The sequence below is a fragment of the Ictalurus punctatus genome, chromosome 9, assembly GCF_001660625.3.
Source record: "Ictalurus punctatus breed USDA103 chromosome 9, Coco_2.0, whole genome shotgun sequence".
NCBI lineage: Eukaryota > Metazoa > Chordata > Actinopteri > Siluriformes > Ictaluridae > Ictalurus > Ictalurus punctatus.
In genome coordinates, this window is record NC_030424.2 from 2,781,551 (window position 1) to 2,805,178 (window position 23,628).

Consider the following 23,628-nt stretch of genomic DNA (forward strand, 5'->3'; position numbering starts at 1 on the left):
TAAATTAATATAACATACACATTAAATGAAATCGTATTCAGTAATACTGTGTTGTCAAAGTATTTTGTAAGTATTTAGAAGTCTTTATAATCAAAATCATGTAAATATCCTAATAATAATCTTTATTGTAATCATCAGCATCATCAGCATCATCATTACTTCTAAAGCACTTTTTAATTTTTCATGTAAGATACATGTTCTAAAAAAAATAATAAATAAATTGTTTATTTAGTCAGTATGTAGTTTATGTTTATTTATTTATGACTGTATAGTAATAATAATAATAATAATAATAATAATAATAATAATTAATTAGTAGTCTTTGTTGTTGTTATTATTATTAGTAGTATTAGTAGTAGTATTAGTAGTAGTATTTTAACTTTATGATTGTAACCTGGGACTTTTTTTTTTTTTTTTTACTTCATATGAAATGTTAGGGGGAAAACCCTTTATTTGTATTTATTTATTACGAATTATTTTTATTTTTTCTGTAACCACCTTAAGAGACAACATAGATGTGAGTGGAATGTGTTTTAAGAATTTTCGGAAATAAATTCAAAAAGAATTTAAGAAAGAAAGAAAATAAAGAAATTGATAAAGAAAGAACTACATACATACATACATACATGCATATATTTGTCATGGTTGAAATTATGTGAAATCTGGCAACCCAGTGTGTCCACCTGCTGCTGAGACAGAGCAGCGCGCCAAAATAAAACATTACACCTTACGCCTTCAGAAAATAGTGTTAATTCCACAACTTTACACACGTGACTGTTAAACATATTAATATGTTATTAATGCTGCTATTAACTTTACTGAGCAGCTTTGACTTTTATAGTGTAACTTTTTTTACAGCTGAATTCTGCGGTGATTTAATCTGTGTGTGTTTTGCGCCATCTGTCGGATATGAGCGGTACTGCATCGGAAATCAACCAGCAGACCGGATTACAAACATGCTGCTGTAAATCCAGACTGTGTGAAGTGAGTGATGCAGTGAGGATTTATTGAGCAATGAATCTGAGAGGTTTGGTTTCATTAAAACAGAGTTTGGAGCTTTATTAGTGGCAGAGCTGTGTTTGCCCAGAAGGGGGCGACACCCATCTGGAAGCCAAGTCTAATTTATTTATTCAAGCTATTAACTAATGAGCACATTTAGGTTTATATAGGCTTATTTTTCTTTTATGGTTTTCTTTTTCTTTACCTTTTTTTCTGTTTGGTTGTTTACATGAATTTGTGTCGAGACTCGAACACCATCAGTTCCCAGGATACAAAACATTTAATCGAATGATGGACTGATTCCTTCAACAAGTCACAGAAATGAAGTGAAATGAATGACCAACAGCATGTCATGGATTGACACGGAGAAGTGTTTTATTCTTTTTATACTGCTGCAGGTTTTTATTAAATAAACAACAACACATCGTTGTTGTTTTTTTAAAAATATATATATATATAAATCTGTTTATAGTTATTTAATGTTGTAGAACATCTGCAAGAATTACTATGTTCTCACATATGTTACTGCAGCTAGAAACAATTGTTTCCTCACCAGCCTCCTCCGTCCTGAAGATGTCCGAAAAACCTAATGTTACAGCTTTACCTCGGGTTGTGAGGTAAAGCCCTGACACTGGAGACTCCTTCCCTTCCATAAACGTTAAAATATATCAAAAAAATTCCTTACAAAAGGAGCGTATTAACACAGACCTGTGATTTGCCTTACAGCCGGAACTACTTTTTTTTAAAGAGCTTCCGTTATAGAAAAGTAATCACCACACTGTGGTAGAATAGTAATATAATATTTAACTAATGAGCTCTTTCTCTCCCTCAGAACTCAGTTACGTAACAGTGTGAGGCAGCAGCGCATTTATATTTGTATCCTCTTAGAAAACCCGTCCACGGTGAGCAGAACCCTCCACTGAGTCGCGGTCGGCCCTCGGCGCTAAGTGAGACATTATGGCCCGTCTCTTGTGAGGTTTAATTTGAGCGCTGATCTAATAAGTCTCATGCTCGTGTCTAATCCGTCGAGGTTCGCTCTGCCCCCCTCCGGCGTTTAAAAGTCTGATGAACGCAGCTGGCCGTGGAGATGGTGTAAATCTGTCCGGTTAAATTAGATTGCAGGAATAGATCTGCATCTGTAAACAGGCACAAATGAATCTGTCAAACCAGCCTGATTTTATAGCGCCACTCCGGATCACTGTAACTGCAGCTGCGTGCCAAGACGCATTAATTCTCTAAATAAGTTCTCAATTAAGTCCAGACAATTGGATGGGCTGCCGTTCTGAAGGCAGGTGGCTCTGACTGTACTGTAAAGGACTGATAATAGACTGGGACCGACGGCCCAGAGTAGTGATGGTGTGATCGATATCAAAAAGTGTTTACCCATACACCTCTGCTCTCACACCTCTCGTTGCTCAATCACAGCTTTTTGCACCCGTTCAACCAATATGGCCGATATCCTGTCAGAACAGGTGGCTGAGGAGTTACACAACTCTGCGGCTTTGCACATTTGGCACCGAGATCAGATCCACACCCTGCGTGCCATCCTGTTCTTAAAACCCCTGTCAAATACGAAAATCTGTTTACGCACCCCTTGATTATACATAAACAACACGCTTTATCTCTGAAAATCTCGACGTGAGCTCCTAAACACGCCTCGTGTAAGGAATGAAACATGTTCATTAGTTTTCCTGTGACAGCGTGTCTGGAAATGTTTTATTTCTCTTATACGACGCATACTTTTTTATGCATTTATGTAACAAGACAAAAAAAAAAAAAAACCACACACACACACACACACACACACACACAGCTTGTCAGCGTAAACTCCTCTGTCCTGAAGATGTCATGAAGAAGGATGTAAATAAATAAACATGGAGTCATGGAGTTTTTGTAGATAAATTGTAAAATAGAGGTGCGTTTTTTTCCCCACACATAAAACAAGGGGGCGAAAACTTTTGCACTCAACAGTACAGACTGACCAAAACAGACACAGATGAACTCATCTTTTATTTATCGGACTTGGATCATGTGAGCATTCAGCAGCCAATCAGTTCCAAGCTCAGGATGATTGACATGTCTGATTTTATATTAAAAATAGATTTAAAAAAAAAAAAAAAAAAAAAAATTTTTTGGTGATGTGTTTTAGCTTTAGAGGCGTTTTGAGATGTTTCTGCATTAGTGTGGACAAGTCATGAAGCTTTTTTTCTACAGGGCCGTTTTATTTTCGGCCATACTTCAGCCTGAACCTTTTGGGAGTTGAGAGAAAAATGGAGGCCAAGCAGGCAGTCAGGGACGAGGAAGAGTGTCGAGTTCCCCCTCAGGTGCTTTGGGTACAAGTCCTAATGAAAGATCAAGGGCATTAGCTGCGGCGAGAGAAGAAATGGGGTACCTGCAGTTAGCAGCGGCGTTACAGGACATTAATTTTACCGCAGACTCATTTGTAAGAGGCACGAACGAGAGAGAGAGAGAGAGAGACAGAGAGAGACAGAGAGAGGGGGCTTGGAGTGGGAGGGGGGAGTAGGCCAGGCCTAGTGACCAGGCTTGGAAACTTCAGCTGAGCCGTGCTATGAGGAGAGAAATGGGAGTCATTCAGCCTGGCATTTTCACCTGCACCGTCAGCAAAGCCTGCATGGAAAATGTCAAATTCATTACCTGGCCACTCTCTCTCTCTCTCTCTCTCTCTCTCTCTCTCTCTCTCTCTTGCGCTCTCTCTCCCTCGCTCTCTCTCTCTCTCGCTCTCATGCACACATTCCTAAGCATGATTCACAGTGCTTCTGCGTGCCAGTCACTTCACATTGCGAATGGAAAGAAAGAAAAAAAAAAACCCCTCAAGCAAACAAAAAGTCACAATAGAGCCTCTGAGGTGACATGCTGGTTATTTTTTAATAAGGATGAGATGATATACTGACGAAATATCAATGCCATGAGATAATATATTGAGGTCACAAGACGATATATCAATGACATGAGATATGAGATAATATATTGAGGTCACAAGACGATATATCAATGACATGAGATATGAGATAATATATTGAGGTCACAAGATGATATATCAATGACATGAGATATGAGATAATATATTGAGGTCACAAGATGATATATCAATGTCATGAGATATGAGATAATATATTGAGGTCACATGACGAAATATCAATGCCATGAGATAATATATTGAGGTCACATGACGAAATATCAATGCCATGAGATAATATATTGAGGTCACAAGACGATATATCAATGACATGAGATATGAGATAATATATTGAGGTCACAAGATGAAATATCAATGACATGAGATAATATATTGAGGTCACAAGACGATATATCAATGCCATGAGATATGAGATAATATATTGAGGTCACAAGATGAAATATCAATGCCATGAGATAATATATTGAGGTCACATGACGAAATATCAATGCCATGAGATAATATATTTCGGTCACAAGACGATATATCAATGACATGAGATAATATATTGCGGTCACAAGACAATATATCAATGACTTGAGATATGAGATAATATATTGAGGTCACAAGACGATATATCAGTGACATGAGATAATATAATGTGACCAGAAATTTATATATTGAGGCCATGAGCTAAATATGTTGAGGTCATAAGGTTATACATTAAGGTCACAAGAAAAATCTATTCCACGAGATAATATATGGAGGCCACAAGGTGATATACTGAAGCAACAGGATGATATATCAAAGGCAGCAGATGATAGGTCATGATATAATACAGTAAATCGAGGCCATGAGATAATATACTGGGGCCACAATCTCTTGTCCGTGAATTATTATCCAAGGTCACGTCAGGTCAGATGAAGTGCACCGTTTCTGTCGGTGTTAGGAGCTGAGGAACTGACTGGATCTGCGCTCATGAAGCAGCCAGATGTTTTTATGCCGCCGTCACATTAAGCATTCTGCAGGGATTTCTGCTCAAATCCCCAACCTGTGCCTGGATGCAAATCAGCCAGCTTGCGTCCAGATGCATGGACTTGTAAAGGCGTCCGAACGCTCGGACCTTAATGCCTCAGATTTGCTGTAATACCCCCATGTTTGTTTGCCACTTACAAGCCTGCAGGCCAAATTAGAGGCGGTTAATGTGTGTGGTGGATTTGGACGGTTATCAGCTCGCAGCGTGTTCTCCTCGCAGGGGGGAAGCGCTCACTGATTCGTCCCACTGTAGAGAAAAAGCCTCGTTTCCTGCTGCCTTGGAAACCGGAATAAATGAGAGCGTAATTACAGAGAGGGTCTCGCTGATGAATGGCGGGTTCTCGTGATACCCAAACACACAGGCTGTGTTAGTAATAAGTACGGTTACTGTCGAAAAACTTTTCATAAACGCACTTACTGAAAAATCACGTGATGGATGTAATATTTAAAAAAAAAAAAAGCAATAGTTCATTTGTAATGGTTTTAATGGTTATAATGGAAATTGTATGGGTCTATACTGGTAATTTGTTGCCACCTATTGGTGGCATGTTATGTTTAGTGGATACCATTATATGAGAATAGATGAGACATACCGACATAAAGTGGATTAGTGGTTAGCACTTTGCCTCACACCTCCAGGATTGTAGGTTCAATTCCCGCCGCGGCCCTGTGTGGGCGGAGTTTGCGTGTTCTCCCCGTGCTGCGGGGGTTTCCTCCGGGTACTCCGGTTTCCTCCCCCAGTCCAAACACATGCACGGTAGGCTGATTGTCCTGTCCAAAGTGTCCGTAGTGTATGAATGTGTATGAGTGTGCCCTGCGATGGATGGATTGGCACCCCGTCCAGGGCGTACCCCGCCTTGTGCCCCATGCTCCCTGGGATAGGCTCCAGGTTTCCCCGTGACCCTGTAGGAAAAGCGGTACACACAATGGATGGAATGTTTGTGTGAAAAAGTGAAAAAATATATGAATCATGAAGAAAGAAAAAAACGACACGTGGAGAGATAAAAACGTGAAAAGCGTGTAAAATTTCCCTGTGAAGTCTGTGTGACGGGTAAAAGCTGAAAATAAAATAAAATCAAAAGTTCAGGGTGTATCGGTATGAGAGTCACCTCTGTTTGTTTCCCTGGCAACAAAAACATGCGCTCCATCTTGTGTGTGTGTGCGTGTGTGTGTGTGTGTGTGTGTTTCTGGCACCGTGCTCCAGATTCCCTTGGGAGACTCCGAACAAAACATTTACAGAACAAATGAAACAGCTTTTTGGGTGCCATGGTGATATTTGCAGGGAATATCTTTGGAGGTCAGCAGCACACCAGAGTTTATCCTCACATTAAAGCAGGTCAGAAACACATTCACGTCTGGTGTCGATTTGCTTTGAAACTAAACCTGGTAAAGAAGAAGAAAAAGAAGGAGGAAAAAAAAAACTGGTTTGATGCCAGTTCTACTTCTCTAACCGGTAAATAAGCCCTGCAAAATACATGAACGGTGTGAGTGTGTGTCTGCGCCTGGCATTGTGCAGCTTCTTGTGCATTTTTTTTTTTTTTTTTTCCCCCCACTCTTTCTTTCGCTGCAGTTGCATAGCAACCCAGTCGAGCCTGGGTGCTGGGTGTGGTGACACTGTACAGGGACGGGGCTGTGTAGGATTTCCAGACTCGCCCTCTTTAATTAAAAGAGCAACCATCAAGGCTTTCACACACGGCTATGAATTATGCAGAGACCGTAAACACGCGTAACTGTGTCACACACTACATCAGTGTGTAACAAGGAGGTAAAGACCAGCGCTCATTCATAACAATACATACACAAACAAAAACACAATCGATCGGATGTTTATGGAAGCCGTGCGTTATTATTATTATTATTATTATTATTATTATTAATATTAGTTAAATGTCCGGTCGCACCGTTTGTAGAACTATATATTTGGTCATGTTTCTTCTCACGTTGCTGCAGTTATAATAAAATATCTGCTTAGAGGATAAACCCAAGCCTCCAGAACACAAAAATGGACCACTAACATCCAGGACTCACCTGTCAATCATGTTGCCTGTCATTGCAAAGGCTCCTCCTCTTCTCACTCTTCCTCGGTTTGTCCCGAAATTCTCACGTGCGGTCCTGCAGTCCTCATTCCCACGTGTCTTTGACGTCCCGTCTCTCCGTCTTTCGCGCTCTTAATGCGACGCGAACTTGACAGCCATCTCCGAATCAAAACCCCAAAATGGCGTATGATCTCCGAGCAATCAAAGGTTTTGTCGAGAGCGGCGAGCAAGATACAGTGTAAGGAATAAAACACTCCATGTTGTGCTGTTCTAGGAAAGTAATCACCGTCAGAACGGTGTGGTGAAGAAGCAGAGCTACTGTAGCACCGCCCTAGAAGTTGATTAATGTCCAATAACAGCACATCCTGAAGTGTGTTATTCCTTTTCTGCTGTGGCAATTTGGCAACAATTACAATTTATTAATGAACAATCCTTTACATTTATAGTATAACATGGCAGCTAGAAGTGATTAAGGGGTCCAAGCACTTGGGGATGTGAACTTTGTAAGTTATGCTTCATTTAATGAGGTTATATAACAAAACCGATTCACGCGAAAGACGTTTCCGTTTTGTCATGAGCGTCTTAATCCGACATTCTAGTCAGATGTTATATTATTAGCGCGCCACCAAGTGGTAGAATAAAGCAGCACTTATCGGTTGCAAAAGTACTTTTGTGAGTAAGTTTGTAGGAGGGAACGATGAAAACACCCAACTTCCTGTGTACGTCTTATACGTTTACGGAATTGTTCAGACTGAAGGAATCATAGGGAATTGGAATGAAGAGTCTGAGAAGAGGTTCCGGAGAGTGTACAACGTCGGGCTGTAGGTGGCGCTAAAGGGTTTAAACTTGGTTAAAAAGGTGGAAAATTCACACAAAATTGATAACAACTCGGAGACGATTTAACATGATTACGATTAGGATAGTGAACCTGTGGTGCTTGGACCCCTAAATATATAATATACTGTAAACTGAATAATAAATAGTTTGATATTGTGAAAAACGAAAAAAAAAAAAAAAAAAAAAGAAGCACTGAAGCTCCTACACTTTTACGCACAATGAGAGTTTTAAAACAAACAAACAAACAAACAAACAAACAAACAAACAATCGACGATATCTGAATGCTTTCGTATCTAAAGCAGTGTTGGATACTGTATACTGGAACCTGATTGGCTGTTATATTTTATGACGTAATAACACGGTTTAGAACTAGCACAGATTTCCAAAGAGATTTTCAGCTCTGCCTGTTTCATAAAAAAAAACCCCACAATTATTTCAAACAGCTTCTTGAAATTTAAAGACCGTCAATACCGGAGCGTTTATTTTAGAATCACACAAGTCCAAGAAGTTCGCCTTTGCAACTCTTTTTTTTTCTTTATTGCAACTGGAAGACAATACAGCACAGAAACGTGATGGCAGGTCGGAATAACGAACGAACGCAAAACAAAATCGAAATAAAAAGGAATCTTTTTTTTTTTCTTCTTCTTCTTTTCCCATAGTAATGGACAAAGTGATATTTACATATTGATGAAATTGTCTTTGGCAATATGATTACACAACGAGGAAATACAGAGTGCAAGAACGCCTCCATATCGACACTTTATCAGGGTGCACATGCCATCAGACCTTGAAAATTCAGAACGAACCAAATAAGACTCGATTCTACTCGCTCCGGAAAGAAAAAAAAAAACAACAAAAAAAACCCAAAAACAAACAAACAAAAAAAAAAGAAAGAAAACACTGCAAAACATTTTTAATGGCAACTAACAATGTGAAGCTTTTAATAATAATAATAATAATAATAATAATAATAATAATAATAATAAAAACGAACAATGACAAACACAAGGAGAAGACTGTTATTGACTGTTATTTGCCTGGCTTGGGTTGAGTATTTTCTGATGCGCCTCCACTCGCCTCTTCATCCTCTCACGGGCTTTTCCTTCGGAAGAGATTCGTAAAAAAAAAAAAAAAAAAAAGGAAAAGTTACGTAGTGAGTGTTCCCTTTTTTTTTTTCTTTTCTTTTTTTTTTTTTTTAAATAAGAATGAATAAAACCTCACAGATGCTGGTTGTCCTCCGTTTTTTTTGTCTTTTTTTTTTTTTTTTTTTTGTTCCTGCAGTGTGAGGATGGAGAATTCGGTTCCCGGGAGCAATGATGATGAGGCCGATGATGCCGAGGATGCACAGATGAAGTCCGTATACGTGCGTGATCAGAACAGGCATGCTAACAGGACACGTCACAGATGATCAAGGTCGACATCATAAACATTCGGATTCACTATGATGATGATGATGATGATGATGATTAAGGGTAAAGTGTGTATGATATGGAGGACATAAAAACACCTGGAGGAGCAATTTACAGCCAATAATGTGTAACGTGATAGCGATGGATATGATTTCCATGTAATATTATATTATACATGACAGAAATGCTACAAGTTTCTCACGTAGTATTATCAAAGAGTGTGTGTGTGTGTGTGTGTGTGTGTGTGTGTTGGCCACGTTGCTGTGTATAAACTTACCGGCTTTGGCACTGAACTTTAAAAATGAGTATTAAAAGCTAAGTGCAATCGGATGGAATCGAGTACAATGTGCAGTGGGATTATTGTGTGTGTGTGTGTAGATATTTAATACTGAACAGTGCTATGCAGAGGGAAGAGTGTGTGAGCGTGTGTATTACCTGTGCTGTGTAAATGGAAGACCCCCCCCCCCGAAAAAAAAGGAAGAAAAGGAACAGACACTCACTACCAACTTGTCCTTACAGAGCTGAGTGCTAAGCATCAAGGCCGAACGCTCGGACGCACACACACACACACACATGCACACGCGCACGTGCACACGCACACACCGGAGCTGATCTGATGGAGAGAGTGGAGAGGGGGCTGACAGCCCTACACGTGGAAAGAAGGTGAAGTCCCCATATTGCACAGAGTGTTGCCCAACAGTCAGCGTTTGTCCCTGAAGAAGGTTATTCTGTAAAATGCCTGCTTTTGAACGATGAGACAAATCAAGACAAAAAAAAAATTAAAAATTTAAACGAAACAAAACATAAAACAAACAAACAAACAAACAAAAAAAAAACCCAAAAAGAAAAGTGACTGTAGGCCTATGGGCATAGAAATTAGAGTAGAGGCGGTGCCTTTTTGTTCTCTAGGATCTATATTTATATGAAAATAATTCATGCTTCATGCTAAATACATTATTTACCTTACAACTTTTTGAATAAAAAAAAAAAAAAAAAAAAAAAAAAAAAGATCTCCGTCTTCTTTACAAGAAACCCATGCAACACGATTTTTGGAGGGAACCAAAAAAAAAAAAATTAAAAAAAAAATCCTGCTGGCTACATTGTTTTAAATTAAGAAAGGGGAAAAAAAAAAAATAAAATAAAAAATAAAAAATAAAACAAACAAAAAAAAGGTCTAGTGTAACATTTTATACAGTGTTATCCTGACTGGATGAAATTGCTTCTTACATCATGAGGCTTAGGAAACTAAAAACGTAAGAAAGAATTTATACAAAATAAAACAGGATTAAAAATTAAAGCAAATATTGATTTAAAAATAAAAATAAAATAAAATCCCACAAAACATTTCCACACTTCATCTTTTTTCTTTTATCATTACATTACACTTGGCAGGTTTTAGTAGCATCGTTTCTGTCAGGGATTATTATTATTATTATTATTATTATTATTATTATTATTATTATTATTTTATTGTACTCTAAGGGGAATATCGTATCACTATGTCGCTTTACTTCATTTGAGTAATAACACTCGTTTTGATTGCTTAAGGGAAGAACTGCGGGCGGTGGTATATCTTCATACATCTAATGTACTGTATATTTGCCTCTCCAAAAAGCACAAAGGCTTATGGCTTCGGATTTATTTCACAGATTAACATTGGACTCGGGGAACGTCTGACTTTCAGCAGCTACAATCATCCAGGACCGCTCGGCCATGCCGTCGGATCGGATTAACGCCCCGGGGCGGCGAGTCTGCTCACGAGACACGACTAAGAGAAGTGTACACTACTCCTAGTGCACTAGAACATAACCCCTACACAGACTCCCGCTGGCCGGTCGCGCGTAGCTCTGTTCTACAGCGCTGTTTTCTCTCGTCTAAGTGCGTGTGGGATTTTCCTTCTTATTTAATGTTAATATCAGCCAAATAAAACCCATTAGTAAATCAGCTGAATTATTTATTTATTTATTTATTTATTTATTTATTTTTTGCTATGGCTTTAATCTCCTTTAAAAAAAAAAAGAAAAGAAAAAAAAAAAAAAAAAGAGAAAAGTAATAAAAACAATAAAAAATAAAGAACCCTCAATAACTTCACCTATAAAGATAGGAAAACAAAGTTAATTGTTGATATTGCCACAAATCAGTAGAATTCACCTGATGTCCTGGAAAAAAATAGTAAATTCTATTAAAAGTGATGTTTCTTTTCTCTCTCTCTCGCTCTCTCTCTCGCTCTCTCTCTCTCTCGCTCTCTCTCTCTCTTTCTCTCTTCCTCATAACACAGTTTAGTTATTTTTCATGGACTCTTTTTGCTCTTTCTGGCCCTTGGCCGTCCGGTTGGTGATATTGTTCAAACAGGCTCTGACGCCAGCCAGGTGGAGCAGAGAACCCGCCGCCTCCTTCATCTCCTCGTCATCGCTTTCCGGAGGCTTCTCGGTGCGCCTCTTTTTTAAAGGCAGCATGTCACTGGCCACTCTCTGTTTGACCTTTGTCAAATGGTGCCACTTGTTGTGCTGCGCCAGGGCCAGAGCGTCCACCGCCCACTCTTTGGGCTCCTTCTTGATCTTGGCCCTGTCGTCGTCGTCCGTGTCGCTGGCGGCGTCGTGACCGTGGAACTCGGACGCGCCGCAGTCGAGCGGCGTTTTCTCTCCGGTGGTCGAGTTGGAAGATTTGCCAAAGCTGTAGTTGTGGTCCTCCTTGGGGTCGCTGCTGACCAGAGGAGAGTCGCAGGACGGCTCGCTTTCGCTGCGAATCCTGCAGCCGGCCAGGACTGACCTAATTACACAGCCGAAAGACGTGTCACGTGGTTAGGAAGCACAACAACACGGTCATAGTGTGTGTTGAAAAGAATTCAGTACTTTACAGCCGACTAATCTCATTAAAAAGCAATCTCTGTGATAAGACCTGCTGCTGTGATCATAAAGACCGTATCCCGTGATTCTTATTCACGACGGGGCCGTATCCGTGAGCTCCGCGAAGCGTACGTCTCAGTTACGTGTCATTCTGATTTTAGACTTCTTCTCCTCGAGTGATATCGGCTCACGCCGAGGACCGATCTATGTTCCGGGGTGTAAATACAGCGACAAAAAAAAAGTAAAAGTAGAATAAAGTTACGAATCGACTTTAAAAGAGCTGCTAGCGTACCAGTTCTCGGTCAGCTTACCCTTCAAACCACGGCCACGCTTTCTTTACCTTTTCATCAAGGATTTAAATCGACGTCCATTTTTCTACAAAGCTGCTTTGTGACAATGTCTATTGTTAAAAGCGCTGTGCAGAATTGATCATCAAACTATGTAAATGGTTGCTTTTGTGTACATATTTACTCCTTACGTACAGTCCTGTTTGGTTATTTGCCGAGATCCGTCTCTGTAGAAACCCGCTCTAGCTCTGCCAGACTGTTCTGGTTCTTTTTGTAAAACACCATCTTTATGCGGTGTATGAAATTTCCAGCTGGATTTAGGTCACACTCTAACTAGGCCATTCATTCCTCCAGCTTTTTATTCTCCAGCACCTGGACTTCTACTTACGTGCCTGCTGATGCTGTGATGTTAAAGGCTGAGTGAAGCTTTGGTGTAAGAATCTTGCTTTTATTGTTGTTGTTGTTGTTGTTGTTGTTGTTTCTGTTTCTCTTGCAGCAAATGCTGTTGAACTTAAATTAAACATCTTTGCTCATCTGGATTGCTTCCGAGGAAAACGAAGCTACTCTATGATCCTGATATAAACGCATAGAGAAGAACGTGATTTGGAAAATGCAGTCTTTTGCCCGATTAGAGCGGCGGTTTGTAATTTCAACGTCTTTCTCGTCCTGTACCGATCGCATCGTTTCGACGAGACCTTAGAAAAAGTACCGATCTGCTTATTTAACTCATCGCGTAAACGGAGCCGACCGCGTTCTTCATCTCAAGCTCCGGTTGGAAATTTTTCTGGCCCAGAATTTACGCCGGACCAACAAAATGTCTGTTTACCGACAAACATCACCGCGGAAGACAAACGTGCAAAAGAATTTCGTGCAAACGCGAATTCGGGAATTTAAGCTTAAAAAAAAAAAAAAAAAAAAAAAAAAAAAAAAAAACGCCGCAAGTCGCGTCACATGTACTGGGGGAAAAAAAAGTCGCAGCAAAAATCAAACAACATCAACAAGACACATGGGTAGTAATTGTAGGTAGGGACTAAAGCCGGAACTAAACCGAGGAAGCGTCGGAGCACGTGAGCCACGGGATTGGTCTGAGGAATTAATCGGCCTCTCGCTTTCCTGCTTGTTAGTGCGGACGAAAGGTAAGACGCTTGCTTAGCGCCGGTCTCACGCCGGTTGCCTGGTGAAATGTACTGTTAAAGCTTTTAAAGTTTTATGTGCATCCAGCACGCATTATGATGGCCATGTTGGTGTTGTGCTACTCTGGTCTAATCCATGACTTGTGTTTTTTTTCCCCTCACTGTGAGTCATGAGCTAATGAAATTAAACACGTCTCACGGCCTTGAAATGTACTTCAGCTTTGAAGCACCTCTCCAGCTGACCGACGGCGCTATTATAAACCTAATTAATGGAGCTGGATTGCGAAATGGCCTGATCTTAGTGGAGAAGTAATGCCTAGAAATGGCAAACGAGCGCATTTATTTCCATTTCTATGCCTCATCAACAAAGCACAGAATTACTCGAATGAAACGCCTTTTCAACCAGCCCGGGTCAGGGGTTTAGCGAGACGGCAGGTCTGCGGGCGTCGCGTCCGCAAGCTTAGGAAAAAATCAAATAAATAAACAAACAAACGAAAGCGGAGAGCTTTTCCACATCCGGTCGCGTCTCTGTGTTTACGGCTCATGAATTATAGCCGTCGTGCAGAGGCACGGGGAAACGGAAAGCGCGCTCGATAATTTAAGATTAAATGCGGCGTTCCGGTGGCGAGTAACGCGATCCGTCAGTCGGCGTGTTAACATCTCGGACGCGTGCGGTTTGTATATGCATGTTTGAGTGTCGCGCGAGTGTGTGTGCCAGCAAATAGGCGTGTGTAAAGGTCACACGTTCTCCGTTAAACCGGGTGATGTTGTTTTTTTCTTTGCCGTAATGATACGGTGTTACAGTGGAACGCAGAAAAGGGATGGGGTTTCTGGGTAAAAAGGTGTCCTGTGAGCACACCTGGAGGCCCTGGGGCATGAACGTCCACACACATAGATACAAAACCTGTCCACACCTGTCTCTCCATGGACCGGTTTCAGCTGGCAGCTCTGACGGTTTCTCCGTCACTCTGAATAGCGTTTTCTAAAGCGCTGCACTTCGCGACTGCGATGCTTTCATAAGGAAACCGCTGATCTTTCCCTGTAGGGACGGACGAAACCATCGAGCGTGACGAGGAGAGGACATCCGCACGTGTGTGTGAGCGCGTGTGTGTGTAAGGGAGGAAGGCCGCACTTAGGAGTCTCGGCTTATGAATGTTTTACCTGATGAAAGAGCATCCACTCAATCCACTCAGGAAATACTTCCTGTATGCGATTCATTATTCATACGTGTGTATTTCGGCCATTTTGACAGCTCGAATACTCGCCTCCCCAGGCCGGGAGGGGGGTGGAGGGGGGTGGAGGGGGGTGGGGGATTCGTAACCTTGAAAAAACTTTATTTTGCTTAGTTCGATTTTTTTCCCCTATACATCTTACTGCGTGGTGTTAAACCACATGTGAGGTGACGGCATCTATTTCTATTACAGTTCTATGACAGCTTAGCTTTGTCAGTGTTTTCACACCGCCATTTCTTACTCTTTTTTTTTTTTTTGTGAAGGAAAAGCACACACTTTTGACTGTGTAGAAAAAGAGCACGCGAGTATTGGACACACTAACGCGTCACGTAAAGGACGAGAGCGGCGTTGCCTTGTTACCTACACTCGTCATTCCTTATATGCTATACTATCATACTATATCATTTATCATTATATTTACACCTCTCTAAAATGCGTCATGAATTCGGCGAAGCAACCCGTCGCTAAACTCCTCCCTCCCTCCCTCTCTTCCTCCCTCCCTTCCTCGCGCAAGGATCTGCGGGTAATATTAGCCGAATAAGTTGTCCACGTCGAACATCTATCGGAAGTAGTAGACCGTCCTTTGTACGAGTATACCTTTGGGATACTCATTTCAACATACTAGCGTTTGGGACGCACTAATGCTAATCTCGGGTACTATTTCGGACGCATACTGGGACGCAGCAACGTCAACCAATCAAAACGGAACAGGAAATAAATGGATTCCATTTCCTGCCCCGGTCACAGGAACCCGATCGGAGCTGAGTTCCTGCCTAAAATGTCAGGTCAAAACAAGAAAAGATGGGTGGACGAGTGAAAAGAGGCGGGACTAACCTGACGGCGGCGGTTCTGCTGCCGATAGGACTGATGGGAAGAGGTCGAATTCCTGGGAAGAGGCCCGGGCTCATCATACAAGCTCCGTTCCGGATCACTCCCTGAGGGACTGCGGAGGAGACATGGATAAAACGGCCGTTAATGTGAGACCGTGTGAGGGTCTACAACACCGACACGCCTACAGCACGCACACACACACACACACACACACTCACTCACTCACTCATACACATATGCACGGCCGCCCACAGCGAGTATCACCCCACACAAACACCACAGCATGTGAGTACATGTGATTCAGCCGTAATCACAGATGGCACGAAGATGAATGCGAGTCATAAACAGACATACGAGAGAAAATCAGCGGGAGCGGAAAATATTGATTCATTCTAAAGCTACACCACCGTATTTGATCACCGTGACCCAAACACCATTAGCGTGCGCTATTAAATGGCTTCCGTCGTCTGCTTTGCACATCACGAGCGGGCGTTTCCAACAGCGAGGCGGCGGAAGGAGGATTTTTAATTTTTCTCCCCGTTCTAAAAATATCCGAATTGAAAACTTCATAAAGGCGGCGAGAGAGAGAGAGAGAGAGAGAGAGAGAGAGAGAGAGAGAGAGATTTCTCAGACCAAAAAAAAAAAAATGATTATGTTTGGAAAGTGAACCATGAACCATAAAAGAAATCATAAAAGAAGAGAGAATAACAGTCAGAGTGAAGGGTTTTGTTTGAAATCGGGTTGTAGAGTTACAGGTGCATCTCAAAAAAAAGTTTGAATCTCGTGGCAAAAGTAAATTTTTTCCTGTAATTTCTTTCAAAAAGTGGAACTTTGATATATTCTAGATTCATTACGTGTTCATCTCGATGATCACGGCTCACGGGAATCAATAATCCGCTGTCTCAGAATATTCGAATGAAGAATTTATGATACAGAGATGTCGACCTGAGAAGATCTCTAAACAGCGAATTGACTCAAAGCACCTGCGAAGGTTTCCTGAGGCTTTAATGTCTCAGTCTGGGTCAGTACACACACACGATCACGGGGAAGATGGGAGTCAGTGCTGCGTTTCATTTGGAAATCAAGGTTCCGGAGTCTGGAGGACGAGTGGAGACGTACAGAATCCAAGCTGCTGATTTGGGTTGCCATGTCATCCGGTGTTGGTCCGGTGTGTTTTCTCGAGTCGAGAGTGGATGCAGCGTCTACCAGGAGATTTTAGATCACTCCATGCGTCCATCTCCTGACGAGCTTTATGGAGACGCTGATTTCCTTTTCCAGCAGGACTCGGCACCCGCCCAGTGCCAAAACTTCTAGTAACCGGTTTACTGACCGCGGTGTTACCGCGCTTGATCGTCCAGCCGACTCGCCTGACCCGAACCCCATAGAGAATCTACGAGAGACACCCGACCCGACGATACAGACGATCTGAAGACCGCTCTCAAAGCGACCTGGACTTCCAGAACACCTCAGCAGCGCCACACGCTGATCGCCTCCACGCCACGCCGCACCGACGCGGTCATTCCTGCAAAAGGATTAAATCCCCGACCGAGTATCAGCGCATGAATTAACACACTCTTCCCAGGTCGACATTTCTGTATCATAAATTCTTTATTCGGATATTTTGAGGTACTGGATGTTTGATTTCCGTGAGCTGTAAGGCGTAATCCTCGAGATTAAAACAACAACAACAACAACAAAAAGGCTCGAAATAGTTCACTTCACGTATAATGAATCTAGAATATATGAAAGTTCCACTTAAATTAAATTACTTATAACCTTATAACTAATAACTTTTCCACGACATTCGAATGTTTTTTGAGATGCGTCTGTATTCCACTGGTGTGTATCTCACAGGGTGGATCCTTTCAGCCTCTACTCACAGAACTCGGGCGTCTCGGGACGATTCAGACACATCATGGACACGGCAGCGTCTATATCGGCATCTACGGGATGCAAAGAACAGCTCAACTCCACTTAGTGTGACTCTATTTCTGAACTTCCGGTGCTTCACCGAGTCGAAAAACGCAACCGTCACCAAACAGACCACACTTCCTGCCTAGCATGTAATCGTAAGCGAATGGACCACATTTCATGACCAAAATGTACAATCCCCATCCCCAAAAGTCTGAACTCACGTACTTCACTGAAGCATTATTTATTTATTTATTTATTTATTTATCTTGACAGAATTCTCCATCAGAGGTAGGACTCTAGTTGGCCGAATGAAGATTGAACGGAGCCCGCGAGAGCAGCGCTTGACGGCTCCTCTCCTTTCTGATCCCAGGATGAGGCATCATTTCACTCCGTCCGGGAAATGGCCTCTGATGGAAAGCAGATGGCAGACGTGGAAAAAAAAAAAAAAAGAAAGAAAAAAAAAGAAAAGAAAGGAAAAAAAAAAGGAGGAAAACAACTATCCGCTCGAATTCCAGCACACCCCTCTACCCATTAGGAAGGAGCGCTGTTGCCTTGGCAACCCCTCCCTCCCCTATGTATATGCCATACTTTCAGAAGTGTGAGGTGTGGCGAGGAGGAGAACAGCTGCGCTGGAGTCGGCCCTCTCTGCCCCTCACAAAGGTGAAGAGACAGCGCGACTACATGAGCGCGTGATGTGAAGTGACAGAAGGACGCAGCCCCGGTCCTGATTAGCGTGGATGGGCGACCAAACTGAATGCTTAATAAGCTTGCTTCATGTTGAGCCTTCAGGAACAACAGCAAGAAACAAAAGGCGACCGAGGACGATTGTGGGAGGGTTTGAGACTGTTCAACAGAATCACATTCACATGTTTTAAACAATCATAACATGGACATAAAATGTGTGTGTGTGTGTGTGTGTGTGGCGGATATGCTCTTGGTACTTTTCTGGCCATTTTTGTGGTGAAGGTAAACTGAAGTTCAGCGGCAGGGTGTGAGTGAACACATTATCACACGAAGGTGTGATTAGAAACGATGTAAGATTAGATCTCACAGCCGTCCAACAACCGTCTGCTTTCCGCATGCGACGTAAACGCGTGCGTATCGCTCATATCCAAAAGGCTGTCGAATTCATGATTCTGATTGGTCAGAAGGTGTTGATCACAGCTTTATATTAACGCGCTCGTCAGAGGGAAGCGTGTGCGACCGCAGACGAGGTTCCTGTAAGGAAACGCTTATGGAAGGAGTCTCCAGTGTCAAGCATTTTGCAACGGTGCGGCGGTAAAGCCGTGCGGTTTCTCGGTAACACGATGCGCTGCGTTTTTTCGAGTCGAGAATGAGAAGCAAAGAGGCTGGTAAAAGGAACGAGGGACTTTATAGCTGCTAGAAAGTAAGCGAGAACAGGAACTCACCTGTCTGGCAGACTTTAATTGTAACTATAACCGGATAAAACAAATGCAAGTGGCGTGCTACTAAGCTAAACGCTTAAAAAAAAAACAACCAAAACAGCCCCCAAAAACTGCAAAAATACAGCCCAGTTGGAATGGTGGTGTACTTACACATGAGCCAGAGTGACTCCTGTAAGGCACTGGCGTCTGTACAAACACTCACACTGGGAAACAGAGTGCTTTTGCTGCTCCACAAGCAATGAAAGAGCCAATCTTGTCTCTCAGTGGAGCTCAGAGCCTGTGGGTAGGCGCCCTGGCCCTCTCACTAAAGCCATGCCGAGTGCAGAGAGGGAAATGATGCCATCCGTACACCTACTGTATGCTCTGTCTCTGCATCCTCTTCCTCTTAAGCGTATTAATGTCCTGGCCTTGAAAAGAGAGCCTCCATTAGATCTCCCTCTTTTTTTTTTAAAAAGAAAAAAAAAAAGACTTCTTTGTCTCTCTTTCTTAGGCGCTAAAGCTGTGATCAGAGAAAATGTAATGCAGTTACAATTTTTTTTTTTTGGTTCATCATTCGCTTGTTTCAAACTTATCTCAAACGTACTAATTACATCCCCCATTCTGACTGCCAGTGCTGCACCGCTGCACTACTACGACTCGTCCAGCAGGGGGACGGTGCACTACTGAGCACACTCTCCTGGAGAATTGCAGCCATTTACTCTATTTCAAGCAAAATAAATAAATAAGAATCAACTCAAACTGACATTAAGATGGCCTTGCTCTGACTCACTGCGAGTTCGAGTTCTTCAAAATAGGTACCGATCTAAATCTAAAGATTGATAATAAGAATAACAACAGTTTCATTTCCTATATAAGCCTTTATCTGTGCGTTAGAGCATGTGTCTAAAAACAAAGTCACACATCAGTGAATGGGTGTATAGATGGGCGGGGGGAAAAAAAACACCTTCTACTTAGTGTTGTTAAAACAATTCATCTGAAGTCCTACTTCCGGGGGGGGGGGGGGGGGGGGGGGGGGGGGGGGGGCGGCAAGTTTTCTGGTCCGGGTCAGACTTTTAAGGGCTCTTTGCTTAGCACTCTGGGGGAAACCATTCGAACCCTACACCAGATCATTGCCCTATCAGAAGAACCCTTAAATATCCAATTTATCATTGAAGAACCCTTTTTACTGAGTGCACTAGATTCTCGACATAGAGCCTGTCCTGAGAACACTGGATGGGAAACTAGTCCATCAAACGGCACCAAGAACACAAACCCCAACAGCGCCCCTTCCCCCCGATCCCCACCCTCCCACAACCACACACAAACACAATTATTCACACCTAGGGGCTGCCGCCGACATGTTTTTGGGAGGTAGGAGGAAATCGGAATAGCCAGAAGAAACCCGCATGGACACCAGGAGAACATGTGACACTACACAGTAACTGAAGCTTCCTGTTTTGCCACCATGCCACCTTCAAAGTGCACAGAAAATATTGGGGCTGAGGTCTGCTTTCTGAGACTCCTGAGATGGAACAGAAAGCCTGAACTTAGCTACGTTCCCGGGCATGGTGGATTTCGGCACGTCTGCGACTTTAAAAAGGCAACTTTCTTTGGAGGTCTCGAGTTTCGTATCAGCGCCGAATGAAACACAGCCGCTCAGAGCTCTTCATAATGGTCCATCTTGGCCTTTTGTGGCACGGTTTCGAGCACGTCCATCTCCTTAGGCGAACAAGGCTCTTTGGTGAAAAGGGTCTTAAGACGTCCGTCTCTCTGACAGGAGATTTCTGGAGTGCTTTCGGCTTTTGTTTCTCGCACAATAAAGCGTGGGGCTGACGGCGGTGCAGCTTCTACATCTGGGCCTATGACACGCACGGCTAGTTCCGCAGAGTGCGCTTCTGACTACACAAAAGGCGAAGCGGCAGGGTTCTCCGTTCAGGATCTGGCCGCCTCTGCCTCCGGCCTCCTCCTCGCTGTCGACACGCTCCACTCTCTCTATAAGCGCAGGTCAAAGGGCACGGGCAGAGCTGCGTGAGGGACCGAGGGACGGCCCTGTTTGTTTATGGCTTCTGTGTAGAGATGAGAGTTTGCCTCAAGGGCACGGAGCACTTTCACCTCTTCGGGTAGAAAGAAAAATCAACACGGGTTGTGTGCTGGAATCCGGCTAGACACCACGCCGAGATGTTCGGAGATGTTCTTATCTTCTTCGAGGTACGATTCACGGATGTGAATCGTCTTAAGCGATTAAGACGCACGATGCTGATAATTAGGAGATCTTAAAAACAGCCATATGGATTTAATGTTTAATCAAAACACACACACACACACACACACACACAGGCTCAGACAGAGCAAAATAACGGGATGGAAAATGATTTTGTTGGGACTGGAAAAAAGGCTGACCGAAATTTCCTTAAAACCCCGAGGACGTGAAGTCTCCGAGTCTCCTCTAATGAGGTTAATTTGGGGTTTTATGAACACAATCTGCAGGAAAAAGTCTACATTTCTAATGGGCTCCGTGCATTCCAAGAGCTGTTCTTATGTATCGCTAACATAAACTCGACTCTCACCGATCGCAGGGATAATTATCGCTCGTCCCGCTCACACAGCTTTCATTAAATCTATGCCTTCCTGTTTAAAAGTCTTTAGTGTCAGCTCATGGGAAAGTCTTTACGACGGAGGAGTTTACGCGTCTTTGCGGTTTCTCGGTAACGTGACAAGCTGAGATTTTTTTTTTCTTTTCTTAGTCTTGTTAACTTGAAGGGGGGGGGGGGACGGGGGACCAAGGCGGGTGAGGGAACGACTGTTTATAGCTGCTGTAACGTAATTGAGAACGTGGACTAGCTTAGCATAAGAGTAATTGAGGACGTTATAGGAAAGCAATCCATGTCGGGACGGTAACGGTAATATTAAGCCACACCCACTAGGATAAGTCCAGTCGCTGTTTGAGTAGCTTTTTTTAATTCAAACATCAAGATTTGTAACATTTCTTTGGACACGTTACATCACATTTCCTAAGCACATTCTCTACGGGAATCAAATATCATGTCCCGGAAAGCAGATCAGCACTGAGAGGGTGGGGAAAAAACCCCCCCCAATGACATAGCACCGTTAACCAAACATGCAAAGGAAGAGCGAATCAGTGCCGAAATAAATGACACAAAACCCAGAATGAAGGCACAGCGTACTCTATTTCCGTCTTCCTTCATTTGGGTTTTGGCAGTGGGGTCGCTCGCTGCTCCCAGCTGCTCCCATCTTCCTCCACAGCTGGAGATGTGAGCTGCTCTGCCTGACCTGAGATCAGCGCCAGGAGGGACTGCGCTTCCTGCTGGGCCATGAATATCTGATCCGGCACACGGAGTTCAGATTAACCGCTGTTCGACTTAATGGCGAGACGCAGCCATGTCAGCGTGACGGGATAAGAAAGCGGAAATAAATAAATAAATAAAACGAACGAATAAATAAATAAATAAATAAACAAACGACCCACAATGCATTCCGCATCCCTATCGCCTCGTCACGTCACTCCATTTCTCCTCTACCGTGTCCTCTGGTGTAGGGTCTCTCAGAAAGAGACAGAGACAGAAGAGAGAAAGAGAGAGAATGACAGGGTGTGTCTATGATAAATACCAGGCACTCTGTAAATTTGGCACCTGCTGCTGCGCAAATAAAGCCCATGCATTTAGTCGAATTCTTTCCCCTGATGAACGACAGGCTGCAGATTGGACTGGAGGGAAATCGGTTTTCAGCTAAAATATATCCGCGTGATAAACGACAGCATTAGGTGGGAAAGGAAAAAGCTCGTGTAGCTCATGTGGTCTCATTCTGGGCGTGGATGTGAGAGGGACAGCGCCCGGTCCTGCCTGCAGCTTACACCACCTTCCCCAATAACCATAAAAGTGTCCAAAAAAAACTCCGCCGGAGACGTGTCCAGTCCATCCACCAGCTCTCTCTTTCTCTACTTCTGACTCTCTGCTGATCAATTAAGACAGGAAGACCATCTCTAGATCGCTTTTTTCTTTCCTCTTAACAGACAGTGATGAAGGACACTGGAATCAAAGACCTGCTAAAAACGTGCGTTTTGAGGGAAAGTCGAACGCCGAGTTCCTGACAGCTAGGACACGTTCAGACGACCTCCGATGTCTAACCTTGGGGGGGGGGGGATGAACGCCGAGGCTAGCTTAGCGCCTGTGTGGCCATAAAACGCTTTCAACTAGCTTCTCAAATGTCCAGTTGATTTGGTATCGCTCCATTTATTTTAAAAGTCGAATGTACAATATTTGCAAATCCATACAGCCGACAAAACAAGACCTACCCTAACCCGAACCCGGACCCTAACCCTTTCTGTGGGAATGTAAGGTGAAGCAGTTGCTCTGGAGAAGCACTAACGAATTAGTAACAATAAATTAAACGATGCACGAATTACTACAATTTCAGAAACCCATACACGTGCACGGTTTGATAAACAATACTTTAACCGCACTAGTCTACCACTATACTACTATATCTGGTGATTGTAAAGAAAAGCACGTGCGAATAAACACTTTAAAAGTTTAAAACCGTATTATTTCACGCCTCCGTTTTGGACTACGTGACCAATTCGAACTCTCTTAAGAACCTCAGACTTTCCGAGCGGGTATCACGACTAGAACGGCTATTCAAATGGATTTTTCTTAGCTCTAGGTCGGAAACTTCCCGCTAGGTCGTTAATGCCGCCGCGTATGGCAACATTGACAAAGAAAAGAAATAGAAAGAAAGCGTTTACCATT

At 42.8% G+C, this 23,628-nt stretch overlaps 1 protein-coding gene across 7 annotated transcripts in view; it reads right to left on the reverse strand.

Annotated features, from left to right (window-relative positions):
* Positions 1–8,333: 8,333 nt before the first annotated feature.
* Positions 8,334–23,628, reverse strand: part of foxn3 (forkhead box N3) — an 82,485-nt gene continuing 67,190 nt past the window's right edge. For 5 of the 7 annotated variants that reach the window (XM_047157480.2, XM_017476180.3, XM_017476181.3 and 2 more), the window contains 3 exons: positions 17,444–17,506; positions 15,567–15,675; positions 8,334–12,003 (listed from right to left, as the gene is read on the reverse strand). In XM_047157480.2, coding sequence (XP_047013436.1) covers positions 11,514–12,003; positions 15,567–15,675; positions 17,444–17,506 — 662 coding nt within the window. In that variant the 3' untranslated portion in view covers positions 8,334–11,513. The remainder of the gene's footprint in view (positions 12,004–15,566; positions 15,676–17,443; positions 17,507–23,628) is intronic. The other 2 variants (XR_008397061.1, XM_017476183.3) reach the window with 2 other exon arrangements.